The following is a 23,428-nucleotide window of genomic DNA, read 5'->3' on the forward strand; positions in this document are numbered from 1 at the left end:
GGTAGCTGAGTGTGAGGGAGGGTGAATGGAGAGGTAGAGGGTAGAGGGTAGAGGAGGAGGGAGGGGGCTATAAAGCGCTGCCTGCTGGGGGTGTTCGAGAGAGGGAGAAAGAGAGAAGACTGAGCCAGTCTGGATATCGGTCTTGTCTGAATACCTGGCTGCTTGGTTAGCTGATTTCCTACGACTTTGAACTGTGCAATATAACACTACAATACCTACATGTACTCTACTACAATCCAACCAGCCCGCCTACCAGTATCTACCCGTAACCCATCGAACCCTACCGAACCCCCTACAAACACTGCCCCACCCCCCCCTCCCCATAACCACACCTCAATGTTCCAAGCACCCACCGCACCACTTCTCTACAACATCCCCCCACGACCGTTCAAGAACGAGCCCAGCCCAGACCCAATCCCACCGTACCGCAGCATGACCGTGCCCCAGAACAACAGCTACCACGCCCCAGCACAGATGCTCGTGGAGAACCGTGAGCACTCTGCCCCGGCTGCGAGGCGTAGAGACGACGAGTTGGCGGCAGCAGTTGGACAGGCGAAGGTGCCGCCGCCGTCGGTGAATGAAGGAAAGTCGGTGAATGGTAATGGTAATAGTGTCAGTGCTGTGGGAGTAGGGAGTACAGGGGATGGAGAGCTCTATTCGGCTCCGCCGCCGCCGGCGGATCCGGGGGTTGCGGTGAGAGGTATGTTGACTAAATGTAGTTTGCTTGCTATACTACCCCCATAGGCCTTTCCCTGCCCGCTCGTATTCTTTTGCAGAAGATATTAGAAGCAGTATTGGTATTAGTAGTAGTAATAATAGTGGTGGTGGCGGTGGTTTTCCTGTAATATTACATATTAACATGCATTCTAACCCCTCACCTAAAATAGAAGCCAGAAACCCTACGTCACTTGACGCCGAAGACACACCCATGGCCGAAGCGTCCGCCGATAGCGGCCTTGCCGTCCTCGGTGGCGGCATGCGTAGGATGGTGGATCTTGTGAATCGGCTGCGGGCATCGGGGATTGAGGATCTTGGGCTGCCGTTGCCGCGTATTGCGGTGGTGGGGAACCAGAGTGCGGGAAAGAGTAGTCTGATTGAGGCTATTAGCGGGGTAAGTTTGTTTGTGCGGATGGGGGGAGATATAATGATGGGATGGAAGCTAATGTGCGTGGGAGGAACAGATTAAAGTGCCGAGATATACGGGGACTTGTACTAGGGTAAGTACTAATCTTATATGTTTGTACCTGTGGTTTTATAATTGCTGGTTTGGCACACCACAACCCACCAATATAACGCTCCTCACCTACCCACAAAGCTAACCACACGTTCCTGTACGTAGTGCCCCCTCGAAATCAACCTTTCCGAAGCCAGCCACCCTCGTGATAGTTGGCACTGCCATATCTCGCTGCGCTTCAAGAAGCGCTACGACCCAGACACCGTCTCCAAGAACACCTCCACGGGCCGCAGTTCCTCGCCCTGGGTCGAGCAAAAGGCCGAACAGGTGGCCTTCCTCGACATTGTCGACAAGTCGCAGGTCGAGCGCGCGCTCGTCGCCGCGCAGCAGGCCGTCCTGAACCCGAGCCGCAACTGGCGCGAGTATGCGCGTGAGATGGTACCTGTTGCAGCGGGAGGCGCTGCTGGGCTGAAGTCGAGGGTTGGCGGTGGCGGTCATGGGGCGCGAGGGAGGAGGGGGGGCCAGGGGAAAGGGGTTAAGGATGGAGAGGATGGGTTTGAGGTCAAGTTTAGCCCGAATGTGGTTTGTATGGATGTGTGTAACCCCCTCCATATTTGTTTTAATTAATTGATTGTAGTGGGAGTGGGTGTATACTGACTGAAGCCGTGAAAAACAGATCACTGCGCCGGACTTGCCGAACCTGGCGTTCATTGATCTGCCGGGTCTTATCCAAACCACGGAATCGGTAGGATCGATCATTGGCTCTTTTGTTACTATTTTCTTACTATTCCAGTTAGTGGGGTTTGCTAATAATGAGGGGGGTAATGATCGGTTTTACAGGAAAGTGAAAACTACTTGATTGACTTGGTAACCGGCTTGGCAAAGGAGTACATCAACCAGCCGGATTGTCTGATCCTGCTAGCGCTAACAATGAAAGGTTTGGCTGCCCTGTTTCATGAGATATCACTCGCACATGCTAATAACGACCGGTGTGCAGACGACGCCGTCAACCAGTCTGCAGCCCGCATTGCCCACGAGTATGGCGAAGAGAGAACTATTGGTAAGTGCCAGATAAAGACCTAGATAATATACCCATACCCACTTGGAAGATGTAAGTATCTAACAAACAAACCTTTATCACCAACCATTTACAGGCGCCTTGACCAAGCCTGATACCGTTGGCCCCGGAGAATACGACCAGTGGGTCAACATCCTCCGTGGAAACTCCCACCGCCTGAAGCACGGCTACTTTGTCACAAAGCAGCCCAACCAGGAGCAGCTCAACCAGAAAATCGACCACGCCCAAGCCCGCGCGCAGGAAGCAGAGTTCTTTGCCAAAAGCGAGCCCTGGGCAACAGACCTTCAGGACCTCCAGCACCGCTTTGGCACCCAGGCGCTGCAGAGCTACCTTGCCAAGGAGCTCGGTGAGCTGATCAAGAAACGGTACACATAATCTAGCGATTCTCCATTTCATTTCCCCCTTCCCTTTCCCTCCCTTGTGGTTTAATTTTGCGCGTGCTGACCGACATACACCAAGGCTCCCGGACGTGATCAAACTGATCAAGGAGCAGCACGCCGAGGTTAAGGAGAAGCTCGTTGCGCTACCTCCCCCACCAACCGACAACCAGCTCTTCCTCGTCTACAACCTCATCCACGGCTTCAACGCCTCGCTCAACAAACATCTCCTCGGCGACAAGGACAACAACGAGTTCCCACACGCGCTGCGCCAAAATACGGATCAGTTCATCCGCTCGCTCGGCAGTGTGCGGCCCACGCTAAAGGTCTTTGAGACATTCAAGGAGGAGAATGATGTTGTGCGCATGCTGGAAACACCCAGGAAGGAGAAGGACAGGAGCCATAATAATGCTCACCTGCAGCAACAGCAGTCGGTGAGACGTGCCCAAGTGGGAAACGGAGCGGACCCGTTTGAGCGTGAGAGCGAAGGGTCGCCATCCTTGAGGAAGGGGAAGAGGTATCAGCAGGGCCCGGAGGTGCATACCCTCTCAAGTGGCGATGAGGGGACTGTTGCTCATGTCAAGAAGCGAAAGGTAACTAACGAGGCTACGGTCCCCATAACGCCCAAGAAGCTCAAGAGGGTAGATGAACGTAAGTTTGAAAACTCCCTAGGTGTTTTTTTAGTCATTGGCCCTGTTTAGCGGGTGAACAAGCTCCCCCAGAATCTCCACTTATTGTGTTTTTTTTTGATATCATAGAACACAAATACAACCTCCCCCAAATCCGACACATTATTGACTCCACCGCCACCGCCCAAATCCCCGGCCAAGTCGACCCCAAGGCTATCGAGAATCTCATCAAAGAGACAATCTACCTCTGGCGCCCCATCCTCGAGAAGTTCATCGCCGACTCTGCCCAGCTCCTCAACCGCCGCGTGCACAACTGCTTCGTCGAGAACTTCGAGACCTACAAGAAGAGCCCCATCTTCGTCGAGGTCTACACCATCCTCCAGAACCAGCTCAAGGAGTCGTATGAGCGCCTCAACGAGGCCGGCGCCCGCCTGTGGAACCTGGAAGTCAACCAGATCTGCACGCTCAACGACGAGGACTACAAGAAGCACATTTCCAATCACTCGCGCATCCTCAAGGAGCGGCGCAAGCGCAACCTGCTCGAGCAGAACGAGCACCGCGAGCAGCAGCTGCAGGCCGAGAATAACGGGGGATCGTCGCGGAAGCGGAAGCTTGGTGGGGGCGGAATGAATGGCGCGGGCGGGATGGCGATGGGCTCAGACGATAACCCGATGGATGATCCGTACAGCAAGGAGATTGATGTGCTGGCTGAGGTCAGGGCGTACTCGGAGGTCGCGCAGAAGAGGTTCATTGATAACGTCTACATGACGGTCAGGTTTGAGATTGCAACGGTGTTTTTAAAGGCGGTGCCAGTGGCGCTAGATCGTGATTTAGGGCTGCAGAGACCTGATTGTATGCGTAAATATATCTCTCTATTCCTATATCCTATCCTTATCGGTATGCCGGGAGTTGTTTTTTTATTGATATTTTTGTGGCTAACATTCACCACTGTGACCTCAGCGAGCCAGGTTTGTGCGGCGCTCCTGGTGGAGGACCCACAGAAGGAGAAGGAGCGGGGAATCTTGCTGCAGAGGAGCGAGCAGCTGTCGAGGGCGATGGAGGAGTTGTGTCGTATCACGGACTGAATCTACTTTTTTTATATTTATATTTTTTTTATTTTTTATTTCATTTTATCTAGCGTGGTTAGTATAAGTGACGTTGTTGATGTTGATTCCTCTCTTTTTACTCCTTTTTCTTTGCGTGATATGTTGTGTTTGTGCTTGGGGCGTGCTCGATCATAAATTACTATATGTAGGTACTCTAGAGAGACATTTGGAGAGAAGGGGGAAAGGTATAGTTACTTATGTAGGGCCACTATCTGCTCTGAGCCCCAAGCTTTCTTTTCCTTTACCAGCAAAGGCTTTTTTTCAATGAACGAAGATTTCTTTTGTTTAATTTTATCTCCAACCATCTGTGCCACCCTAGGGAGCCCAAGCAGTGTAGCTGATAAGATTTGGAATCAATATATAGTTGTGTCAATATCCTTGTCCAGCCTGCCTTATGTTTGTAGTTGTGTATTGAATGGTGCTTGTGTAATAATGCTGGCTATCTAAGGGGTGGTTAGGCATGAATCAGCTTGCAGATGGAGCATTCACTTCCGTTGAAGGTAGGTCGTGTATTAAAGCTCCAACTTTTATCGACTCCTGGGCTAATATAAGACCAGATAGGACAAACGCTCGAACATTCTTGGACAGCGGGTTTTTTTACTACTCGACACCGTGACCTTACTGCCTTAAACGACATACATATCCAATAAGCCCATGTCCTTGTCACGAGTGATTTCACGTGATCGGCCATTCCAACGCTTATAAACAAGCTATATATAAACATAAAGGTAATAATATTAACTGACCACCTCATGGCCCACTTTAGATATCTAAGTATAATTAACGACCGTGAGATCTTCATCTAGCATTAAAGTCCCTCGGCCAGAGGGCATCCCTAAAGTTGCTCCCCCACCCCAAATCATAGATATTATCAATTTCCCCGAGTCCTTGGACACGGCGCCATATTATGCCCCTTGGTATATCCCCCCTATTTGTGGGGTCAATACGGTAGAATAGCTGTGTCGTGACTCGTGGCCAGTCACGACACATCTCGTCTGCATCGAGCTCTGTTATATCATCATCTTCCTCGGGGTCGGCGAGTAAGATGTCGCCATTTTTTATGTCATCGCGCCAGTCAGACCACTTGATCGTCTCGTTGGTGGTTGTGCCAGCCCAGATTAGGTACCTAAACTTATTAGTTACTGTCAGAATTCGATTTCGAGGGAAGGGAATATTACAGGTGGTAAGTTGTGAATGCAAATGATAGTACGCCGGTCAACGCGCAAAGAAGGAATACAGCACCGATGTATATTTCTTCAACTATGGCAATGCCAAAGAGATGGAGATAAACAGACCACGGGAGAGTCCCGATGGCGATTTGGGATGGTATTAGGGCCCGGACTATGAAAGACTGAATTATGCTGAATGAGAGGTATAAACCATAACTTAAAAGGATATTTGTTGCGGCGAGGAATGCGAGGAAGTGGCGCGTATTGAGCTGTCCTACGCAGTTATTTATCCAAACCTAGGGAGTTTTTGCGTTAAAAGCCGCACTCAGTGTATGTAGTATTGTAGATAACTCACACAATGATGATCATGCTTTGCTATGCAGTGCTTGCCTAATCCGTTTAGAATTGATATTAGCCTCTTAATAATGCGCTATGCATGGACTCTTTGACCTACAGATAGAACAATGTTTAGATCGTGCCGGCTTTGCTAACTGACAAGTTCGGCATATGTTTCCAGGTCTGAAATTAAGGTGGTCGTATGGATAGCATTGTAGGGACCGTTGGTGATTCTCCGGGGTAATAAAGCCTGGATCCGAAGTAGCAGCAAGATACATAGTTATATATGGAAGTGTTGCTACCATTGGGATGCACATTCTTTTTTCACGCATAAGTAAGTCCACGAACTACTTAATACGGAGCGTGAGAGGAGGTAACCATAACACACCTATGAATCAGTGATAGATGCTTCCAGCCATCTTTGGTGAACATGTATATCCCACCGGTTACAAGTGTCAAGTAAAACGCCTAATTTTATCTTATTAGGACCGGTCTCTAGAACATTGGTGAAATTTTAACCTGCCATAATGATTGGATGTTTTTCATTCATAAGATAGTCCCCGGTTCCCATAAGTACGGGACCAAGGCGACCGCAGGTTACCGCCCTGTCGAGAGCGAAAAACCATCTCGGAATAGTTTTCCATAGGAACCGGTGCGCAAACCCTATTGGCGTATTTCTTTCAAAAACAACAACGTATATTAATAACCAAAGTACGGGTCAATACTAGAGGGAAGAGAAATTAATCAGGGACAGGTATGAAAAGAAACAATTAACTAAAAGCCTAATAGGAACAGAAATTCCAAGAATTATGAGAGCTGGCGAAGGGGCGATTAAAGTCACCTTAATCCTGGGACATGCCCGAATAGCGCAATAAATACCAGAAGCGATATCCCAAGGACCACAACTGCGACGTCCCGAACTGCGCCCATCTCTTATGACCCCAGGTCTTGTGCTAGCTGGGAGATGAGCCTGTTGATTGAATTCTCCGTCCTTTTGTTCTTGAAAGAAGATGTCCTTATGAGTTGTTGTCACTGAACAGCTCGGGCCCACGTAACGCCACTGGAAGCTCAGGGAGTACTAACGTATTCTACCGTGGAAATGATCAACACCGGGAAAGTGACTAAGCAGGACCCGATGTTATTATACTATGATTGCGCCTATAATTGCTACTTATGTGCTCTCAGCTTCCTCCCAGACCTCGTACTAATACTACTTTCTATACTAGGGACTTCTAAACTTCTTCTACTTGTAGTTCTATCTATATATGCAGGTGAGACCTCAAATTCTTGACCACCCTCGCTAGCTGCACCCTCATCAGTAGAGAAACCGTCCCCCTCCTCAAAATGCACAATAGGAGTTCGCTGAGATGCCTGTTTGGCCGGGTTTTTCTTCTTTTGAATTCGGGGTTTGTTCTCTTCCTGTTCCTCCTTTTCTTTTTTCTTGAGAGCGGCCCTGACCTTTTTCTCATTTGCGGCCCTATCCTTCTCTTCCTGTTGTGCGCGCAACTTGAGAACACAATCTACAGTTACTACTAGTGCTTTTGAGAGTACTTTACGGCTTTTAACCTTTGTCATATCTGTTTGTCCCCGCTCCCGTAACCTCTTGAGCTCCTCCCGCAAAATGACATTTTCAGCACTTGATTGCGCTGCCGCATTGGCCAGTTTTTCAACCATAATTTGACGGTATGCAGATTGAGGTGTCACGCTATGAAAGAGTGACATTGTTCGCCTAATATGAGTGTGTACGCTCTTTCCATGTTGAGGAGTACGGGGTGCTGTAGTTGGGTTGTTGCCATTTAAATTATTGGTTTTGATTTTAGTGTATGCGGGTGAGTTAGATTTCGCAACGAGTACTTCGGAAATGATATTCAATGGACGTCTATGATTGAGTGGGTAGATGCCAGTAGCTTCAAAAGCACTTTTAATATTCTTTTGTGTGTAAGTAAGTTCCCGTGCTTTCATCAAAAGACTGTCCGTATGTTAATATTTTTCTTCCCTATAGGGTCGGAAATGGGGAGACTCAACGGGAAGAAAGTTCCTTTATGTATGCCACAGTTCTCACGTTCTATAAAATCATCTAGCAATCTTGAATAGTTGCCTTGTAAAGGACCAAACAATCCAACATCCAATGGTTGTAAGAGGTGTGTCGAGTGTGCCGGCAAGCAGAGAGGAATAATATTGTAACGGCAATATTATCTGTCCGCTAGGATGACCGATCGAGTTGAGGAGGAAAGGTATTGCGCAGTTGTATTAGGATTTGTAATGAGGTTTCTGTTTTGTTCTTTGGGTTTCCGTTACGCGGGGTATTAGTCATCAATGGACTAGAGCCTGGATATATAAAGGGGTGTTGTCTCGTGCCTTTTCATGTTTTCCTTCCTTTCCTTTTCTCTTCACGGAACTTCTTGTATTTACTCCACGAATACTACTTTTGTTTTACACCTCGTCATAGGGCTTAACTAGTTAGTTATACTAGGCAGAGCCACTCCATAGTCCACAGTCTCGAATACCTATTGCTACGTCTTCGCCTCGGTTGTATTCCTTGGCATCATAGTCCCTACGTCCATAGACCCCCGTTACACCAAGTTCCGTCCTCTATTGCCAACCAATACAACACCATAGTCTACCATGTCGGCACATCTCCCTATTGATTATCAACAGCTAAGCGATGCCCTTCAGACCTTCTTTCAAGAACATCCAGAGGTAGATGGCAATGTTGGAATAGAAGCCTATGCACTTCTTCAACGAGCACAACATGGCCTTGCTCAGTATGCAACGGACTTACAGGGGGTGGAGAGGGAGGCTGGAAATGCAAGGGAAATGTTCGAACGAGATCTAGCCGCTGCCAGGGCCCACCGAGTCGCTGTTGAGGTGGTTGCCCCTGATGAAGAACCAATCGGAGAGGATAATGCCCCACCGGTACCTCCAGTTCCACCTGTTCCAGTGGTCACCCAACGGTCGGAAAAACTCCCAGACCCTGAAGTATTTAAGGGAGATCGCGATCGAGAAAGACTACACCTATTCAAGCAACAGATGAAAATCAAGCTATTGGGAAATGCCGACCGCTTTCCCACACTACAGTCCAAGTTATCCTATGCATTCAGTCGACTGGAGGGCGTTGCCGCCAATCAGTTTTTACAATATGTCGGAGAAGAAGGCATCGCTTTGCCTTCTATGTTACGGTTTTATGAAATCTTGGATACTGCTTTCGGGGACCCAGATCGAATGCGTACGGCTAGGAGGAACCTTAGGAACATTCGTCAACGAAACCGAACCTTTGCTGATTACTTCGCCGAATTCCAACGGTATGCTGCCGAGTCAGGGATGGATGAAGTCTCTAGGATTGAGGCTTTGATGGAAGGCATTAATGCGGAACTCGATGAATCAATGATACACCATGAAACTCCTGTGACGGTAGATGCATGCGCAATGCTCTTGCAACGGTTGGACAATCGCCGTCGAGCGGCAGAAGCTAAACGAGGAAGTAAAAAGCCTTGGAATGCTACTGCTGCCCCAACCCCTCGTCCCCCATCAGCGAATCCTGTGCCTACCCCTCGCGCTGCCGCCCCAGCTGTCAATGCACCTACTCCTGAGAACCATCCCTCGTTTCGCCCGGGAGGTGATGTACCAATGGATCTGTCCGGGGGACGTCGTCGCCCCACCCCTACTGAAAGAAACGCCCGCTTAGCTGAGGGCCGATGTTTCTATTGCGGAGGAGTCGGACACATGGTTAGAGATTGCCCCCAAGCGAGGGCAACTGGAAATCAACCAAGGAGACCGGTGATGAGAGGAGCAGCATTGAGGGTAGAGGAAAATGATGGAAGCGATAGCGAGTCGGCAAAAGATTTGTCCCTGCACTAAGTGGCTTAGCACAGGGACCATTTAAGGATTTTTCTGAAATGCATATTTCTGGTTTTTCGGTATCTGAGGAGGAAATGGATGGGAACCAATTTGTAGTAACTTGTTCGATTTCACAGAATAAAAATACTTTCGTACCCACCTACGCCCTTATTGATACCGGAGCCTCAGGATATGCTTTCATCGATGAATCTTTTGCACGCCACAACAATCTCACCATGACCCCACTTAAAATACCACGCCACGTAGACGTTATAGACGGCAGACCTATCAAATCAGGAAAAATTACTCATATTGTCGATGTCTCGCTAGATATTCATGGCCATCGAGAAACTGCATCATGTTTTGTGACAAAGTTGGGACACTATCCGATCGTGATGGGGATACCTTGGATGCGACGCCATGATGTTACAATTCGACCAAAGGAAAATTTACTTATTTTCGACTCCCAAAGCTGCTGTCAACATTGTTCGCTTAGTGGAACTGCAATTACAGTTCATGGTATATCAATTCCCTTACCTGAAACTCATACCGTTACCGTCTCGGCAACCGAAAAAACTACCATCGATATTAAACGACTGATACCGAAGGAGTTCCACCGCTATATCCACATGTTTGAAGAATATGACGCTTCAACACCCCCGCCGCATCGACCGTTCCATGATATGAAGATAGTATTAGAAGAAGGCAAACAACCACCATGGGGACCAATATACGCTCTATCTCAAATTGAGTTGAAGGCACTTTGGGACTACCTTCAAGAAAATCTGCCCAAGGGAATTATCCGCCATAGTGAATCGCCAGCAGGAGCACCGATACTATTCGTCAAGAAAGCCGATGGAACTCTTCGTTTATGTGTCGACTATCGAGGCCTCAATGCAATTACGATTAAGAATCGTTACCCATTGCCGTTATTGAAGGAAACTTTGGCCAAATTGTCAAAAGCAAAATACTACACCAAGTTAGATTTACGTTGGGGATATAATCAAATCAGAATAGCGGAAGGAGATGAATGGAAAACAGCATTCCGGACTCGGTACGGACATTTCGAATATACGGTGATGCCCTTTGGATTAGCGAATGCTCCTGCTACATTCCAACATTGGATCAATGATATCCTACGTCCCTATTTGGATCAATTCGTGACAGCTTATTTGGATGATATCCTTATCTATTCCGAGTCTCTTATAGAACATAAGGACCATATTCGAAAAGTTCTAAAAGTACTTGATGAAAATCATGTTCATCTCAAACCCGAAAAATGCGAATTCATGGTTCAAGAAACAAAATACTTGGGCCTGATCCTCACTCCGAATGGAAATCGAATGGATCCAAAGAAAGTTATTGATATTTTAGAATGGTCCACACCGATGAATCTCCATGATGTGCAAGTATTTTTGGGATTTGCAAACTTTTATCGACGGTTCATCTTGGGATATTCAAAAATTGTTGCCCCACTTACAGCCCTAACAAAGAAAAATGTTAAATTCGAATGGACGGATGAAAGGGAGGAAGCATTTCAAACCTTGAAAAAGATGTTCACAACAGCACCTATACTAGTTCATTTCAACCCGGATCGAAAAATTGTGGTGGAAACCGATGCATCTGATTATGTTTCAGCAGGAATCCTTTCACAACGTGATGATGAAGGAGTTTTACATCCAGTCGCTTTCTTTTCCAAGAAACATTCCCCTGCGGAATGTAACTATGAAATCTATGATAAAGAACTTCTAGCGATTGTTCGATGCTTTGAAGAATGGCGACATCATCTAGAAGGAGCACAATTCCCCATTGAGGTTTTCAGCGATCATCGAAACCTGGAATATTTCGGAAACAACAAAAGTCTCTCCTTTCTATGCCAACTCGGGAAGAAATCCCAGGATGACGTTTGGTCCCTTGGAACACGGTAAAACGACAGCGGAAGATCAAGCCAACAGCATTGCAAAGGAAATGAAGGACATGGTGGAGTTTCTGAAGAGCGAAATGTTTCGGGCGCAAAGGATACAAGAGGAATCAGCTAATCTTAATCGTTCTCCTGCTCCTCGCTATCGTATAGGAGACAAAGTTTTCTTGTCGACCCGCCACATTCTAACAAGGCGACCCTCCAAGAAGTTTGATTGGAAACGGATTGGTCCTTACAGCATCAAGCGAATTGTCAACCCCTATGCTTATGAGCTAGAACTTCCCCGCTCCATGAAGATCCATCCAGTATTCCACGTGTCATTGTTATCGCCTGAAGCGGGTAACCCATTACCTGGACAACAACAGTCACCACCACCTCCAGTTGAGATCGAAGGGGAGGAAGAATGGGAAGTTGAGGAGATTGTGGACTCTAGGAAACGAAGGGGTGGCTTTGAGTATCTGGTACGATACACTGGATACGATGATGCCTCTTGGCAACCGCTATCGGACCTTGAGCATTCACCTGATATTGTTCGACAATTCCATGAACGTTATCCACGGAAACCTAAGCCTACCAGGAGATAGGCCTTAGAGGGGGGCGTAATCTGTAACGGCAATATTATCTGTCCGCTAGGATGACCGATCGAGTTGAGGAGGAAAGGTATTGCGCAGTTGTATTAGGATTTGTAATGAGGTTTCTGTTTTGTTCTTTGGGTTTCCGTTACGCGGGGTATTAGTCATCAATGGACTAGAGCCTGGATATATAAAGGGGTGTTGTCTCGTGCCTTTTCATGTTTTCCTTCCTTTCCTTTTCTCTTCACGGAACTTCTTGTATTTACTCCACGAATACTACTTTTGTTTTACACCTCGTCATAGGGCTTAACTAGTTAGTTATACTAGGCAGAGCCACTCCATAGTCCACAGTCTCGAATACCTATTGCTACGTCTTCGCCTCGGTTGTATTCCTTGGCATCATAGTCCCTACGTCCATAGACCCCCGTTACAAATATCATGCTCCAAACAGAAATCGAAAAACTCCCAAGCGACGTGTGAGGTATGCCCATCAATTATCAGTAACCGTTTGTTTCCTCCTGCTCTATATAATTTAATTAGGAAATACTTTAAAAGCACTTCAGTAGTAATTTGATAGTACTTACCTGTCTCTTGTATTCGGTTCAAAATTGTTGTGAAGATATGATAATCCTATCTCCCGATTGGACCAACCAGTAGTCGAAAAGCTGAAATAGGCTTTGTCACCTGCTTTCACCAAAGCATGCCATCCTTCATATTGTGCTACTCCTTTATATACAATCGTTGGTGGTAGGTAATCACCAACTGCCGATACCGTCTCCAGGACAGTTATGAGACTACGGTCGCCATCATGAACTTTGAAATTTCGCTTCTTTCCTTTCTGACAGATAACTCTGGTAGCTCTCCCCTGTCCCATTAAAAACCCTTTTTCGTCCATATTATATGTGTTTTCTGGTAAAATATGGTGCTTTCGGATCAGTTCATGGAGCTGCAGTAACGTTGTTAGTCGCTTATAGGCTAAATTTCTGATTACACCACCGGTTAAAGCTTTACCTTTTTGAAAAAGTCCTTAATCACTTTGGGATTATTAGCGAAGCCCCTTTGCTTGTCTAGCCGAATTGCGAATTTTGACTCCAATTCTGGGTGGCGAGTAAGGAATCTAGTGGTCCAATTAACCCCTAAATTCGGATTTTTGACACCATGGCTGCGGACATAATTGGTGGCCAAGTCTTTAACATATTTCATACGGGGTGGGAATCCCCATATATCTAGTTGAACAATCCAAGCCACTATCGCCTTCTCTTCTGCAGGAGTGAGAGCTTGCTGATCTATATGCGAATGAGTTTTAGACTGGACACCGGCAAGGCGGTTCCGGAGTTTCCCATAGGTGATATCGTGAGCCATAGCTGCATCTCTGATATTTTTGAACTTTCCGCTTCTATAGGCTTTGACCGCGGCCAGAACCCGCTCTTCATCATCAAGTTTCTTTTTGGTGCCTTTCCGGGCCATTTTTGGTTACTGTAGGTTGCGATACTGAGATTTTCTTCCCCGCATTCACATATTTTAAGGTGGGGTTTGCTTAGTCACTTTCACGGTGTTGATCATTTCCCCAGTGGAATACGTTACAGTACAATATGTACGTCTTGCGAAGGGAGTGAAAGTTTGAAGAGCAGAATATGTATCAAGTGCCGAGAGATTCCGGGACCTTAATTGTGGATGCCTTCCTCGCCGCGTTACCAGCTTACCATTTACATACTGCCGCGGGTCACTTCCCAAGCAGCGCCAGCCGTGCGAATTCTCAAGCGTGCGCCGGAGCTTATGTATCCTGACGTCGCTTATGTCTTTGTTCAGCCTCAGCCTTCCTCAACTGAATGCTTGGTTCAGGGATGCCTGTCAAAAACCTAGAGTAACGTAACCAAATTGCTCCGTTGGAACCTTTGAGGCTCCGCCCTAACACGTCGTCTCAAGGGTCACGTCGTCTCAAGGGTCGCGTCATCTTACTTTACAACACGCGTCTTATCACTTCCACCGTTACAAACAACCTTATCAACAGAAGTGAGGCTGCAAACCAAATCTCGTATGGCGGCGATCATACAAGAAGGCCAGATGTCTGCCCCTACCCAGGGCGGACTCTTTCAAGGGAAAAGATTCTGGTTGTCAGCGAGAGTTCCCATGCGCAAAAGATTTACTGAACAGATCAAAGTCTAATCCCCTACCATAACCGCTTTGTAATGAACACCCATTGACTCGATGCAGGTGAATGGTGGAAACGTTGTCCTTAGTGAAAAGGATGCCGACATACTTATCGTGGATCACTTAAGGGACCATACAGGCGACACGGCGTACGGCTTCCTTTTATAATCGTTAGATAATGCTGTCAAATTTGGCACATTCACTCATTTTTTACGTATAGGTTCTCGTACAAATTTATTGAGAAATCCATAGAAAATAAAAAACTGGAAGACTTGGACGATCACAAAGTTGTGCCCATGGGAAAGAAAAAGACATCAAAGGCCAGTGGTCTCAAAGGGTATGTCAAGCATGACACCGAGATAGACTTCTACTGCCAAAAACTAATATCTTGGTATATAGTCGCAACACTTTTACCAAAGAAGATGACGACATTCTCTTCAAAAAACTGGCATCCGTTGATTCGGGCTATCAGGGCAATAAAATCTATCAGGAGCTCCACGCGGATGTAAGGAGGTGTCTTACCCAAGTGTTTGTTGATTTTTATTCACATCATCGCCCTAGCATCCGCACCATACAATGCACAGCTGGCGAGGCCGCTGGGTTGACCATTATTCTAAACTCGAGGAGTCCCGGTTAAGGTTAAAAAATTTGAAAATGACAAGGGATCAACTGGAAGCTGAAGCGGAATCGAATCAAATAGATCTGACAGCAAGTGACGAAGAACCAGAGGTTATTCCAGCTAAAAATGGTTTGGAAACATTTACCAAAGAGGACGAGGCTATCTTACAGAAAATGGCTTTTGAAATATTAGAAAGTTCTGGTGGCACAATTTATGAGAAACTGGGTAAACGAGTAGGTAGTCTTGATTGCTGCTATGCTGGCCTGTGCTAACTCTTAATTTGAAGAACCCACAACATACCCCCGAAGAGTGGTCCGCCTATTTCAACAAGATAATGCTTCCTAGGATCGCTCACAAGGGTACAAAGAAACCATCAGGCGAGTCCTCATCTAACGATCACGATGATGAGTCCGAAGATGAGGAACAGCCAATAGCTCCTATTAGCGAGGGGAGGGTTGTTTCCAAGTCTGTTCGGAACATTGAAGAGGCGCTTGAATCAACCCCAAGCTCTCTTAATCTAAAGGGCAAAAAGTTACAGCCCCCCGTAAACACCCAATCCCCGCTACGCACTATGAGTGTGAGAGAATCACCAAGACACTGGAGTAAGGAGGGAAATAAACCATTGGCAGAACTTCAACCTCACAAGAATGCAACTAATCCTTCAATTGGGCAAATAAAACCTACCACGAAGGATATTTCAAAAGCCATTGACGAAACAATAGCCACAGATATCCCAGAAAACCTGATACAGCAAAAACAACGAAAGAAAGACGAACCCAATAAGGGCAAGGCCCCTGAAATCACTCCTCTATCTCATGATAAAGTCCAGTCTGATATTCCACAAAATAACCAAAAACGGAAACGTGAAAAGGAACCCCCTCCACCGGAGCAGAGAAAAAGAAAAAGAAATTTTCACGATGTGATCGAATCTACGCCTGAGGCTGAACCAATCATACAATCTCGTGTGCTCTCTCCAGAACTTGGTGAAAGTTCCCAGAAGAGTTCCCCGCCTGTTATCAAGAACAAAGGGAAGTACGGTGAAATGAGCACACAGGCGTTATATGATCAGCTGGATGGGGGGGAGTTACTCGCAGATATGGAATTCCCTGAGTTGGAACTTCCAAGCACACCTACTTCTAGTCCTGCAGCACCACCACCGCCGCTCCCGAAAGAACAGGCTACCACACCAACTAAACCCTTGCCGAAAGCCCCTGCATCTGCATGGGAATCTTCGCCTACTTCCCCTAAAGATGGCGACTCGGGTAGCATAATGGAAATGAGTGTATTTCTTGACTATTGCCAGGAGAAATATAGGACATCGGAAAAAAAGGTTATCGACGCAATTGAGAGAACTAACGGGGTTAGAGCGTTGGTAGAGGTGATATTGAGATGCGATGCCGCAGGGAAAGCGCCGCCTGATCTCCCAGGGATATGGACCCGAGAGCAAGATCAAATTCTCCTGGGAGCAGATGGTAAGGGAATAAAGGAGTTGGCGGAAACTAAAGGGGAACAAATGATTAAGAGGATGGAGTTTTTGAATATGTGGAATAGGGCTTGATTCATTTAAAATGATTAATGTAACAAAATAGCTTTCGCATTTTTCGATTTAGCTCTCGTTTTTCTAGTTTCGCGCTTTTGACAAGCACAAAACGATGGGTTTTCCCACTCCTGTTATCCTAACCTTTAGGTGCATGTAGCTATGTATCTTGGATGTTTCAATTGCAACAGATAGAACTATGATGAGTTAACATCATTAGATAGAGTTCATGCGTTAAAGGAATCATTATTAGTCGTAGTTATAAGAAATATTTTAAACGGGGTAAGTTGTCAAATTGATTAGACTTGTCCTGGAGAAATTTGGAGATCGAAAAAAAAGGTGGCGCAAAATCACACCCTCAGGGCACCTTTTATCGAAGCCTGACATAGGCTGATAACTCACTCATTCCTCTGTTTTCAAGGTCGTACATACAGAGTGCTCGTTATAAAGTCTCGGCGTCTCAGCGTCTCGGAAGATCTTCCGAGTGGCTAGAAACCTCCTAGCAAGTGATACATCACCCCCGGAGATGGGCGTCCGAGTGATTTTGTGTGATTGAAGGCAACACTCACAATGTATTTTCCTTCTTTAAGCTCGGCACCAATAAGGCTCAAAAACAACAAATCCTTTATGCAGTAATGCAGATCAACGGGTGAGTTGTGACGGGCATGCAACAAATCGAAAAGTCCTTCGGTGGCACAAGGAGGCGCAGGTGGCTCACCGGGGTGAGAGGCAGAACTTCTAAGTCGGGAATCTCGGAAATCCAGGGAGGATTTCGGTGAGTTGGTTTAGTGTTTGATGTTTATTATATTGGAGGGAGCGCCGGTGAGATAGGTTGAGAGCCATGGTGATGGATGAGGTTTTCAGAACTTGAGTGTCTACGAGCTTGAGAGCTATGATAGCTTGGTTCTTCGAGATCCACTAGCTGGAAGAGAGTAAGGCTGATTATGGCCGACTCGTTCGGAGGTGATAAGTATGAGGTGGAAGCAGGGCGTAGGTACGCGCTCAATATCAGAAGTGAAGCCATTACTTTACCGTGCATGTGCAGTCTGGTATTGTACCCTAGGGTAAGGTAAGGTAGAGGTGAGGTTAGGTTTAGCTAGGGACGGTTGCGGGAGGCCAAGACCCCACACTGCAAAACCATTGGCGCAGCCTCGTCTGATGTTACACAACCTTCTATACTTAGCGCGTCTCGTCGACGTGGATCGATCCAGGGCTGAACATAACTAGGAACGGCTGCGCTTTGAGGTCCCACCTCCCCTCCATATCTACCGTACCTACAAAGCTGAATCGTAGTTGGTATATATCACAGCAGCTCCCACATCTCCCCCACTTACTTTATACTTCTTACCATTTGCCCTACTTGATTTCCTTACCTCTCTTCAGCTTCGTCTACCAGCTGCTTAACCCACAAAAAGTACTATACACCTTTAAACAATGGCTTTCAAGAAGAACCACTCCCCCTGGTCAAAGGGCCCGTTCTTCGGACTCCGTGCTCTCCAGTTCATATTCGCTACTATCGTGAGTGCAATCGCGAGTTACTTCAACTACACCCTCGATGCCGACGGTTACGAGATCCCGTGGGTGTTTCTTATTGTTGAGGTAGTTGTAAGTATTAAGCAATACCTAATGCAGGTCTCCATTGCTACAATCGCTAACCAAGATGCAGTCAGCATTAACATACCTCAACATCTTTGCTTCCAGCATTATCATGTGCTGCAACAAGCTCAGTCCCCTTATCATGATGGTTGCCGATGCAATCTTGGTCTTCATGTGGGTCTTTACATTCGCCATGTTGTCACGGGCAATGGGGAGAACCACAACTGAGACTTGCAATATCGCAAACTGGGGGAGTGATGCTGGTATCGTAATTTGCCACATGTACAAGTGCTTGTTTGCTTTCGTATTCCTCTCATGGTAAATTCACCCCCCTCTATTCTCTTTCTTCTTTTTGGGTCCCTCTGCTAACGGGGTTTGGGATGAAAAAGGGTAATGCACGTCGCATCCACCGTCTTGGCTTCCACTGTCCGCCGAAAGGTCAACACTCACGCATACGAGCCTGCAGCCAACCCTGGAAACTTTACAGCGAACAAGTCAGGCTCATACAACCCTGGTGCTGAGTCGGTTAGAGACGTGGATACCTCATACAGTGCGCCCAAGCACAACGCCGGCACATATGCTTAGGTAGAACGTCGGTGTGGGTAGTCGGGATTTATGATATATTGGACAAGGTTCTTTTGTGTGTTACTTTGAAGGAGTTATGTGCTTGTGGGTTTTTACTTGGTCATTTTTAACTTTTTTTCTCTTAAACTACGGTTTCAATACCCGGATTCTTTTTTTCTTTATTTTTTTCTCTCAAATCGCAATCTGCAGGGCAAATTTTACAGTTGCGTATCCTTAGCTAGCTAGGGAGGTGTCAAACAAACAAAAGATTGATAATTCTCGAAAACAGCAGACCTCACCGGGGGAAAAAAGCAAACCGAGTTTTGGAATAATGGCGAGTATGGTGCTTGATTTATGTCTTGTAGCCGAAACCGAGACTATCAGTCCTCTATATAACCAGTCAGATCGTGCCTCTGAGATTGAAATTTCGAGTGAATATACAACGAGTTTGAGAAATATGTGTTTTGTAGAGGAAACAGTGAAGCTTGTTGTCTGGAGACCATTTACCGGATTTGAAGGCAGTGCAGGTGTAAAGAAACCATTACCGGGTACTTGGATAATAAGAAATAAGCAGTACCGTTTGGTTTATTTGGCTTGGCCTGGCTCCGGTATCACTTAAGCTGTTACTTGAATGCTGATAACATGAGACACGGCAATATCAGACAAACTTCGTACGCAAGCTTAAGCCATAGAGTAGAGACATGATAGGTTAATTGGGCGTAAAGGATAGAGCTAAGTATTTTATACGCCATTGGATCTCAGACATGATAGCCTGCAGCTGGCTCGGGTGTAAGTCTAGTGGAGACAGTGCCGTGTCTAATACCTAGTTGGTGATAGAACTCCATGTACAGCGGTACGTACTGCCAGTCTTAGTTCATATTTTGTCTATTTTGAACGATGAACATCTTCCGGATTCTACTCCCCTTGGGGTAATAAAAAAAATGCAATTTTTGTTTTTAGGAAAGTACATGTATTTACAGGTATGTAGTTGCGGACTAGGGCGCTACATGCCGAGAACTGAGTGATTGTTTATGATTCAAGATCTTTTCCGACTGAGTCGCTGGGGGCGGGCACTACTATATGGTCAGTTATGGTTTCCAGTTCGGAGCCACAATGCCTCATTGTTTAGAACACTAGCCCAGACATTTTTAACTCAACTCTCGTTAATCTCAGAGCTGAGAGCTCATTCGTTCAACCATTCTCCTATTCCTCTCAAAGCCCCTAGTCCTATAATTACACGATTGTTAGTGCACATAGTCTCAGCTTAGATGATTGGACCACCATTTCGATTAATTTTGAGAGATTTTCTCTATGGACTTGTCGATCCCATAGGCCAGAGGATTGTAACTTAGTTGTAATCTACTTTAATCGCAATAACTGCATATGTCTGTAGCTAGGAAGATGATGGTTTAGAATTGTATCTTGAGGGCCTGATCCCCTATGTAGAATTATCCCCATAACACCCAGTATCGTAAATTCTCTTGTAACCTATATTTGTTTGATTAGAAATCGCTTTTTTCTCTTCCCTTATTCATATTAATTATTATATGTGCTATAGTCACTTGCAATTGTAGGAGTCGTATGCCTACATTTATGTAGTATTTCATTTCACCATTCTACCAAGGTTCAAGGGCGTACTATAGAAGTTTAGAATTCAAACCTTTGAGACCGCTCGAAATGAAATAAAATCTAGATTGGTAAATATCTAGTGTTCGTATTGATAGAGTCAGGTATTTTGAGCGTAGGACCGGAGGTGACCACTGGATCAGATCATGTTCTCCCGGCCTTCAGATTGGGAGAATAAGAATCTCTCGAAATCGCCACCATCATATACTATCACTCGAAATTAAGCCTCGAGACTTTGCGAAAAATATTAAGGTTGTCCTTGTCAAATCGCGTGAGCCCAGCAGAAAATGATTTAGCCAGTTGGGAGAAGATGGTGTATTGGTCTGGTTCTCTCTACTTTGGTGCCTACGATAGTAAAGTGAATGACATGAGAGTTCAGTTAAGAGAGGGAAGAGGGTTTTGATGTAAATAAGAAGAGTAGTTAGCGGAGCTAAGTATAATACAAATCGATTAACTATTTGTAGCCGTGAGATGAGGCATATAGTTATAAATACAGAGAAAAGTTTATAGGGTTTCATGAACGACATGAAATAAAGAAGAGCAAGCTGGGACCTTAGATGTAAAGGAAAGGATGAGAGTTACATGTACTTTACCGTATTTTATTAGATAACACAATAGCCTGGCCATACGGGTGGTTAGTTACTGCGTCAGAGGGAGGGAGAGAGCAGAGGTGATTCGGAGTCTGATAAGATCATCGGTTCAAGATTTACTAGTGATGGAGAGGAGAAGTAAGCGAATGAGTGGGAGAGGCTGAAAGGGAAAGAAAGCGAACGACGGGAAGGAAGCGAATGAAGGGAAGAAAGCGAACGAAGTTTTTTTTAAAAAAGCGCCTCTTGGTTGTAAATGTGAGTGATGGCCTGTGAACTGCTAATTGAGCCTAATAATGTCTTGGCGCCACTTTCCTATCCCGACCACTGGACTACATCATACATGTGTTTACATGGATACGACCCCCCGACCTTCTAGATGACAAAGCGTTTGATACCAATGATGTGATAACAGCTCAGTGGTCATAAGACATTGCGTTGAATTTCAAATTAACACTGCAACGCGCGATCTGTGCCTCTTGTTCATTATTCTAAGCGGCCGGGATTGAGGTAGTTTACGAGGCCTTTAAATTTTTAATTTTCAAGTCCAGCGGAATATCAATAGAGGTTTTACCGAAACTATCGAATGATATCCAGCAAGAACGTCCCTTCCGGGTCGCCGAATACGTGCTAAAATCTGACTTGAATACTACATGTATATATCGTTAATTCAATTAAAGTTATGCCTCGTAAGTCGTACCACTATCATGCGATTCTCGGTTTCTATAGTTTCTGTAGATTATGAGATGTAGTTTACTTCGGCGATGGGTCAAAATACCACCGAGTCGGTTAGGTTTTGTGTACTACGGGGGTGGGGGGCTGATTCTGGCGATAATTGATGCTGCTGCTGCAATAGAAGCTTTGCTTGTGTAGTGCCACCTGGGACGCTACTTGCTGCGGGTAGGAGATGGGAGCGAGACTAAACACACCGCAATCTACCGCTAGACCTAGCTGGTACATCCCCACCCCCACAATATGCGCTAGATGCCGCAATTTTTAGGATGCATGGTGAAAAGAGAAAGCTTTGTAATCAAGAGTACCATTTCTACTAGTGTGAGCCTCAAGTAACGACACTCCTCCAACTTCTGTACCCCTCGCAAGTCCCTTTAAACATTCACTAGATCCATCAGTGCACCACTAAGAGATTGATTTTTCATCCAGCGGATATTGTTGTTTCTAGCACTTGATGTTTTTTCATTCCGGCTCCATTGGATAGCAAGATGGGCCAAGAGTTACTTGGAGTCATACTCGGGACTGACTTCAGGACTTCAGCTTTATCGACGTCGAAAGCAGCTTTCTGGGTGTTTGCCGAGTATAGTATGCGGTACATATGCATGATTCGGACCCCACGTACCCCCAATTGCAAGGACCCCACGAAGCTCTTTAATATCAGCAACCCCAGATTCCCCAAAGCTAGAAACCTGGGGGGCATGAACATAGTACGATTATTGATCAATATCAACGCTATCGTGTACTACTTTCCAACCTGGGGTGCTTGATATGATTACGGGATTTGGCTACGTGGCTCGGTACTACCATTGATCCTTCTCTTGGGTCGGTTAGAGACACCCGCACATATCATAATCCCGATAGGAGCCTCTGCTATCGAGAGTGTCCCGTTAAGAGTCATACATAGCGCGATGTTAATATTGTACATGGTGGAGCTCGCGAGTGATACCCTGTGATCACGCTATATATCACATCTTGTAATGTGCTAACTCGAATTTTGTCAGTAACCTTGGGGTTTTCTTTAATATTAATAGTGTTTAATGAAAGGAAACTACATGAAATTGTTATGTAGGCTAGCATGCTATTGATTCGACTGCAATTACCACCTTAGGAAGGCAAGAAAACGTCGTATTTTCTATGGCCTACTACACTAGCCCACGCATGCATGGGGGGTTGTATGTAGTTTCTTTGACTTTGGTTTTAATTTATGCGTGCGCAGGCTAAACTCATGACGATAAAGCTTGAGATGCTTAACCCAACACAAGTCCCTTGGCTCAAGATCTTGGCAGAATATCTGTTTCGGATATAATCAAGAGCTACTTGCAGTAGTGATGAACAGTGGCGAGGGATAATGAGCTTAATTGATTGACAAGCGGGGAAGGAGATGTAAAAGTTCCGGCGATGAAATACTTATTCCGGTTTCAGATCACGAGCATGGAGCGAGACGAGCTGGTTTTTTGAGCCAGTCCACATACATACATCATTTACCTCATTGCACATACGCATAAACAATCAGCCTTAGATGCAAGGAGAAATATCAGGTCAGATATATATATATATACGGACGTTCTATCCGCGATCCTAGGTTTTGGAATTCCCAGTCAGCGCATATTTGGCTTACTCAGTAAACAATGGGATATGCCTTGTGGAATTTATACATCGGCCTCGTATGCAAGATGTCTTCTATTATCAGATTACTCTCGATAGACATGGTTGAAGTGGTGGTCGGGTATGTTAGATAGTCCCAGAAACCGGTATGAGTGTGGGGTAGAAAAACAGCACCTGGACATCATGTGCGGGGATCCGCGGGAGTCTGAGCC

General features: G+C 45.9%; 7 protein-coding genes across 7 annotated transcripts; 4 read left to right on the plus strand and 3 right to left on the minus strand.

Moving 5' to 3' along the window:
* Positions 1 to 336: 336 nt before the first annotated feature.
* Positions 337 to 4,343, plus strand: LAJ45_01636 (uncharacterized protein; the record flags this gene model as incomplete). Its single annotated transcript, XM_046111229.1, has 12 exons — positions 337 to 700; positions 888 to 1,111; positions 1,182 to 1,217; positions 1,340 to 1,768; positions 1,851 to 1,919; positions 2,015 to 2,111; positions 2,172 to 2,234; positions 2,329 to 2,617; positions 2,712 to 3,165; positions 3,217 to 3,280; positions 3,388 to 4,110; positions 4,219 to 4,343. 12 exons carry the CDS (start codon positions 337 to 339, stop codon positions 4,341 to 4,343), a joined length of 2,937 nt encoding a protein of 978 aa, XP_045975173.1.
* An 819-nt stretch (positions 4,344 to 5,162) lies between these two features.
* LAJ45_01637 (uncharacterized protein) lies at positions 5,163 to 6,799 on the minus strand (the record flags this gene model as incomplete). The annotated part of the gene is made up of 7 exons (XM_046111230.1): positions 5,163 to 5,490; positions 5,543 to 5,829; positions 5,889 to 5,923; positions 5,988 to 6,187; positions 6,258 to 6,337; positions 6,393 to 6,546; positions 6,711 to 6,799. The coding sequence occupies 7 exons, from the start codon at positions 6,797 to 6,799 to the stop codon at positions 5,163 to 5,165; spliced, it is 1,173 nt and encodes a 390-aa protein (XP_045975174.1).
* Positions 6,800 to 7,036: 237 nt separating this feature from the next.
* LAJ45_01638 (uncharacterized protein) lies at positions 7,037 to 7,591 on the minus strand (the record flags this gene model as incomplete). Its single annotated transcript, XM_046111231.1, has 1 exon — positions 7,037 to 7,591. One exon carries the CDS (start codon positions 7,589 to 7,591, stop codon positions 7,037 to 7,039), a length of 555 nt encoding a protein of 184 aa, XP_045975175.1.
* Positions 7,592 to 11,605: 4,014 nt separating this feature from the next.
* Positions 11,606 to 12,211, plus strand: LAJ45_01639 (uncharacterized protein; the record flags this gene model as incomplete). Its single annotated transcript, XM_046111232.1, has 1 exon — positions 11,606 to 12,211. One exon carries the CDS (start codon positions 11,606 to 11,608, stop codon positions 12,209 to 12,211), a length of 606 nt encoding a protein of 201 aa, XP_045975176.1.
* A 987-nt stretch (positions 12,212 to 13,198) lies between these two features.
* LAJ45_01640 (uncharacterized protein) lies at positions 13,199 to 13,666 on the minus strand (the record flags this gene model as incomplete). Its single annotated transcript, XM_046111233.1, has 1 exon — positions 13,199 to 13,666. One exon carries the CDS (start codon positions 13,664 to 13,666, stop codon positions 13,199 to 13,201), a length of 468 nt encoding a protein of 155 aa, XP_045975177.1.
* A 570-nt stretch (positions 13,667 to 14,236) lies between these two features.
* Positions 14,237 to 16,527, plus strand: LAJ45_01641 (uncharacterized protein; the record flags this gene model as incomplete). The annotated part of the gene is made up of 6 exons (XM_046111234.1): positions 14,237 to 14,359; positions 14,414 to 14,499; positions 14,571 to 14,687; positions 14,750 to 14,855; positions 14,912 to 15,202; positions 15,256 to 16,527. The coding sequence occupies 6 exons, from the start codon at positions 14,237 to 14,239 to the stop codon at positions 16,525 to 16,527; spliced, it is 1,995 nt and encodes a 664-aa protein (XP_045975178.1).
* Positions 16,528 to 17,940: 1,413 nt separating this feature from the next.
* On the plus strand, positions 17,941 to 18,687 carry LAJ45_01642 (uncharacterized protein; the record flags this gene model as incomplete). Its single annotated transcript, XM_046111235.1, has 3 exons — positions 17,941 to 18,111; positions 18,173 to 18,420; positions 18,492 to 18,687. The coding sequence occupies 3 exons, from the start codon at positions 17,941 to 17,943 to the stop codon at positions 18,685 to 18,687; spliced, it is 615 nt and encodes a 204-aa protein (XP_045975179.1).
* Positions 18,688 to 23,428: the final 4,741 nt, after the last annotated feature.

This window comes from Morchella importuna (genome assembly GCF_003444635.1).
Source record: "Morchella importuna strain M04M26 chromosome Unknown Morimp01GS003, whole genome shotgun sequence".
NCBI classification, from domain to species: domain Eukaryota; kingdom Fungi; phylum Ascomycota; class Pezizomycetes; order Pezizales; family Morchellaceae; genus Morchella; species Morchella importuna.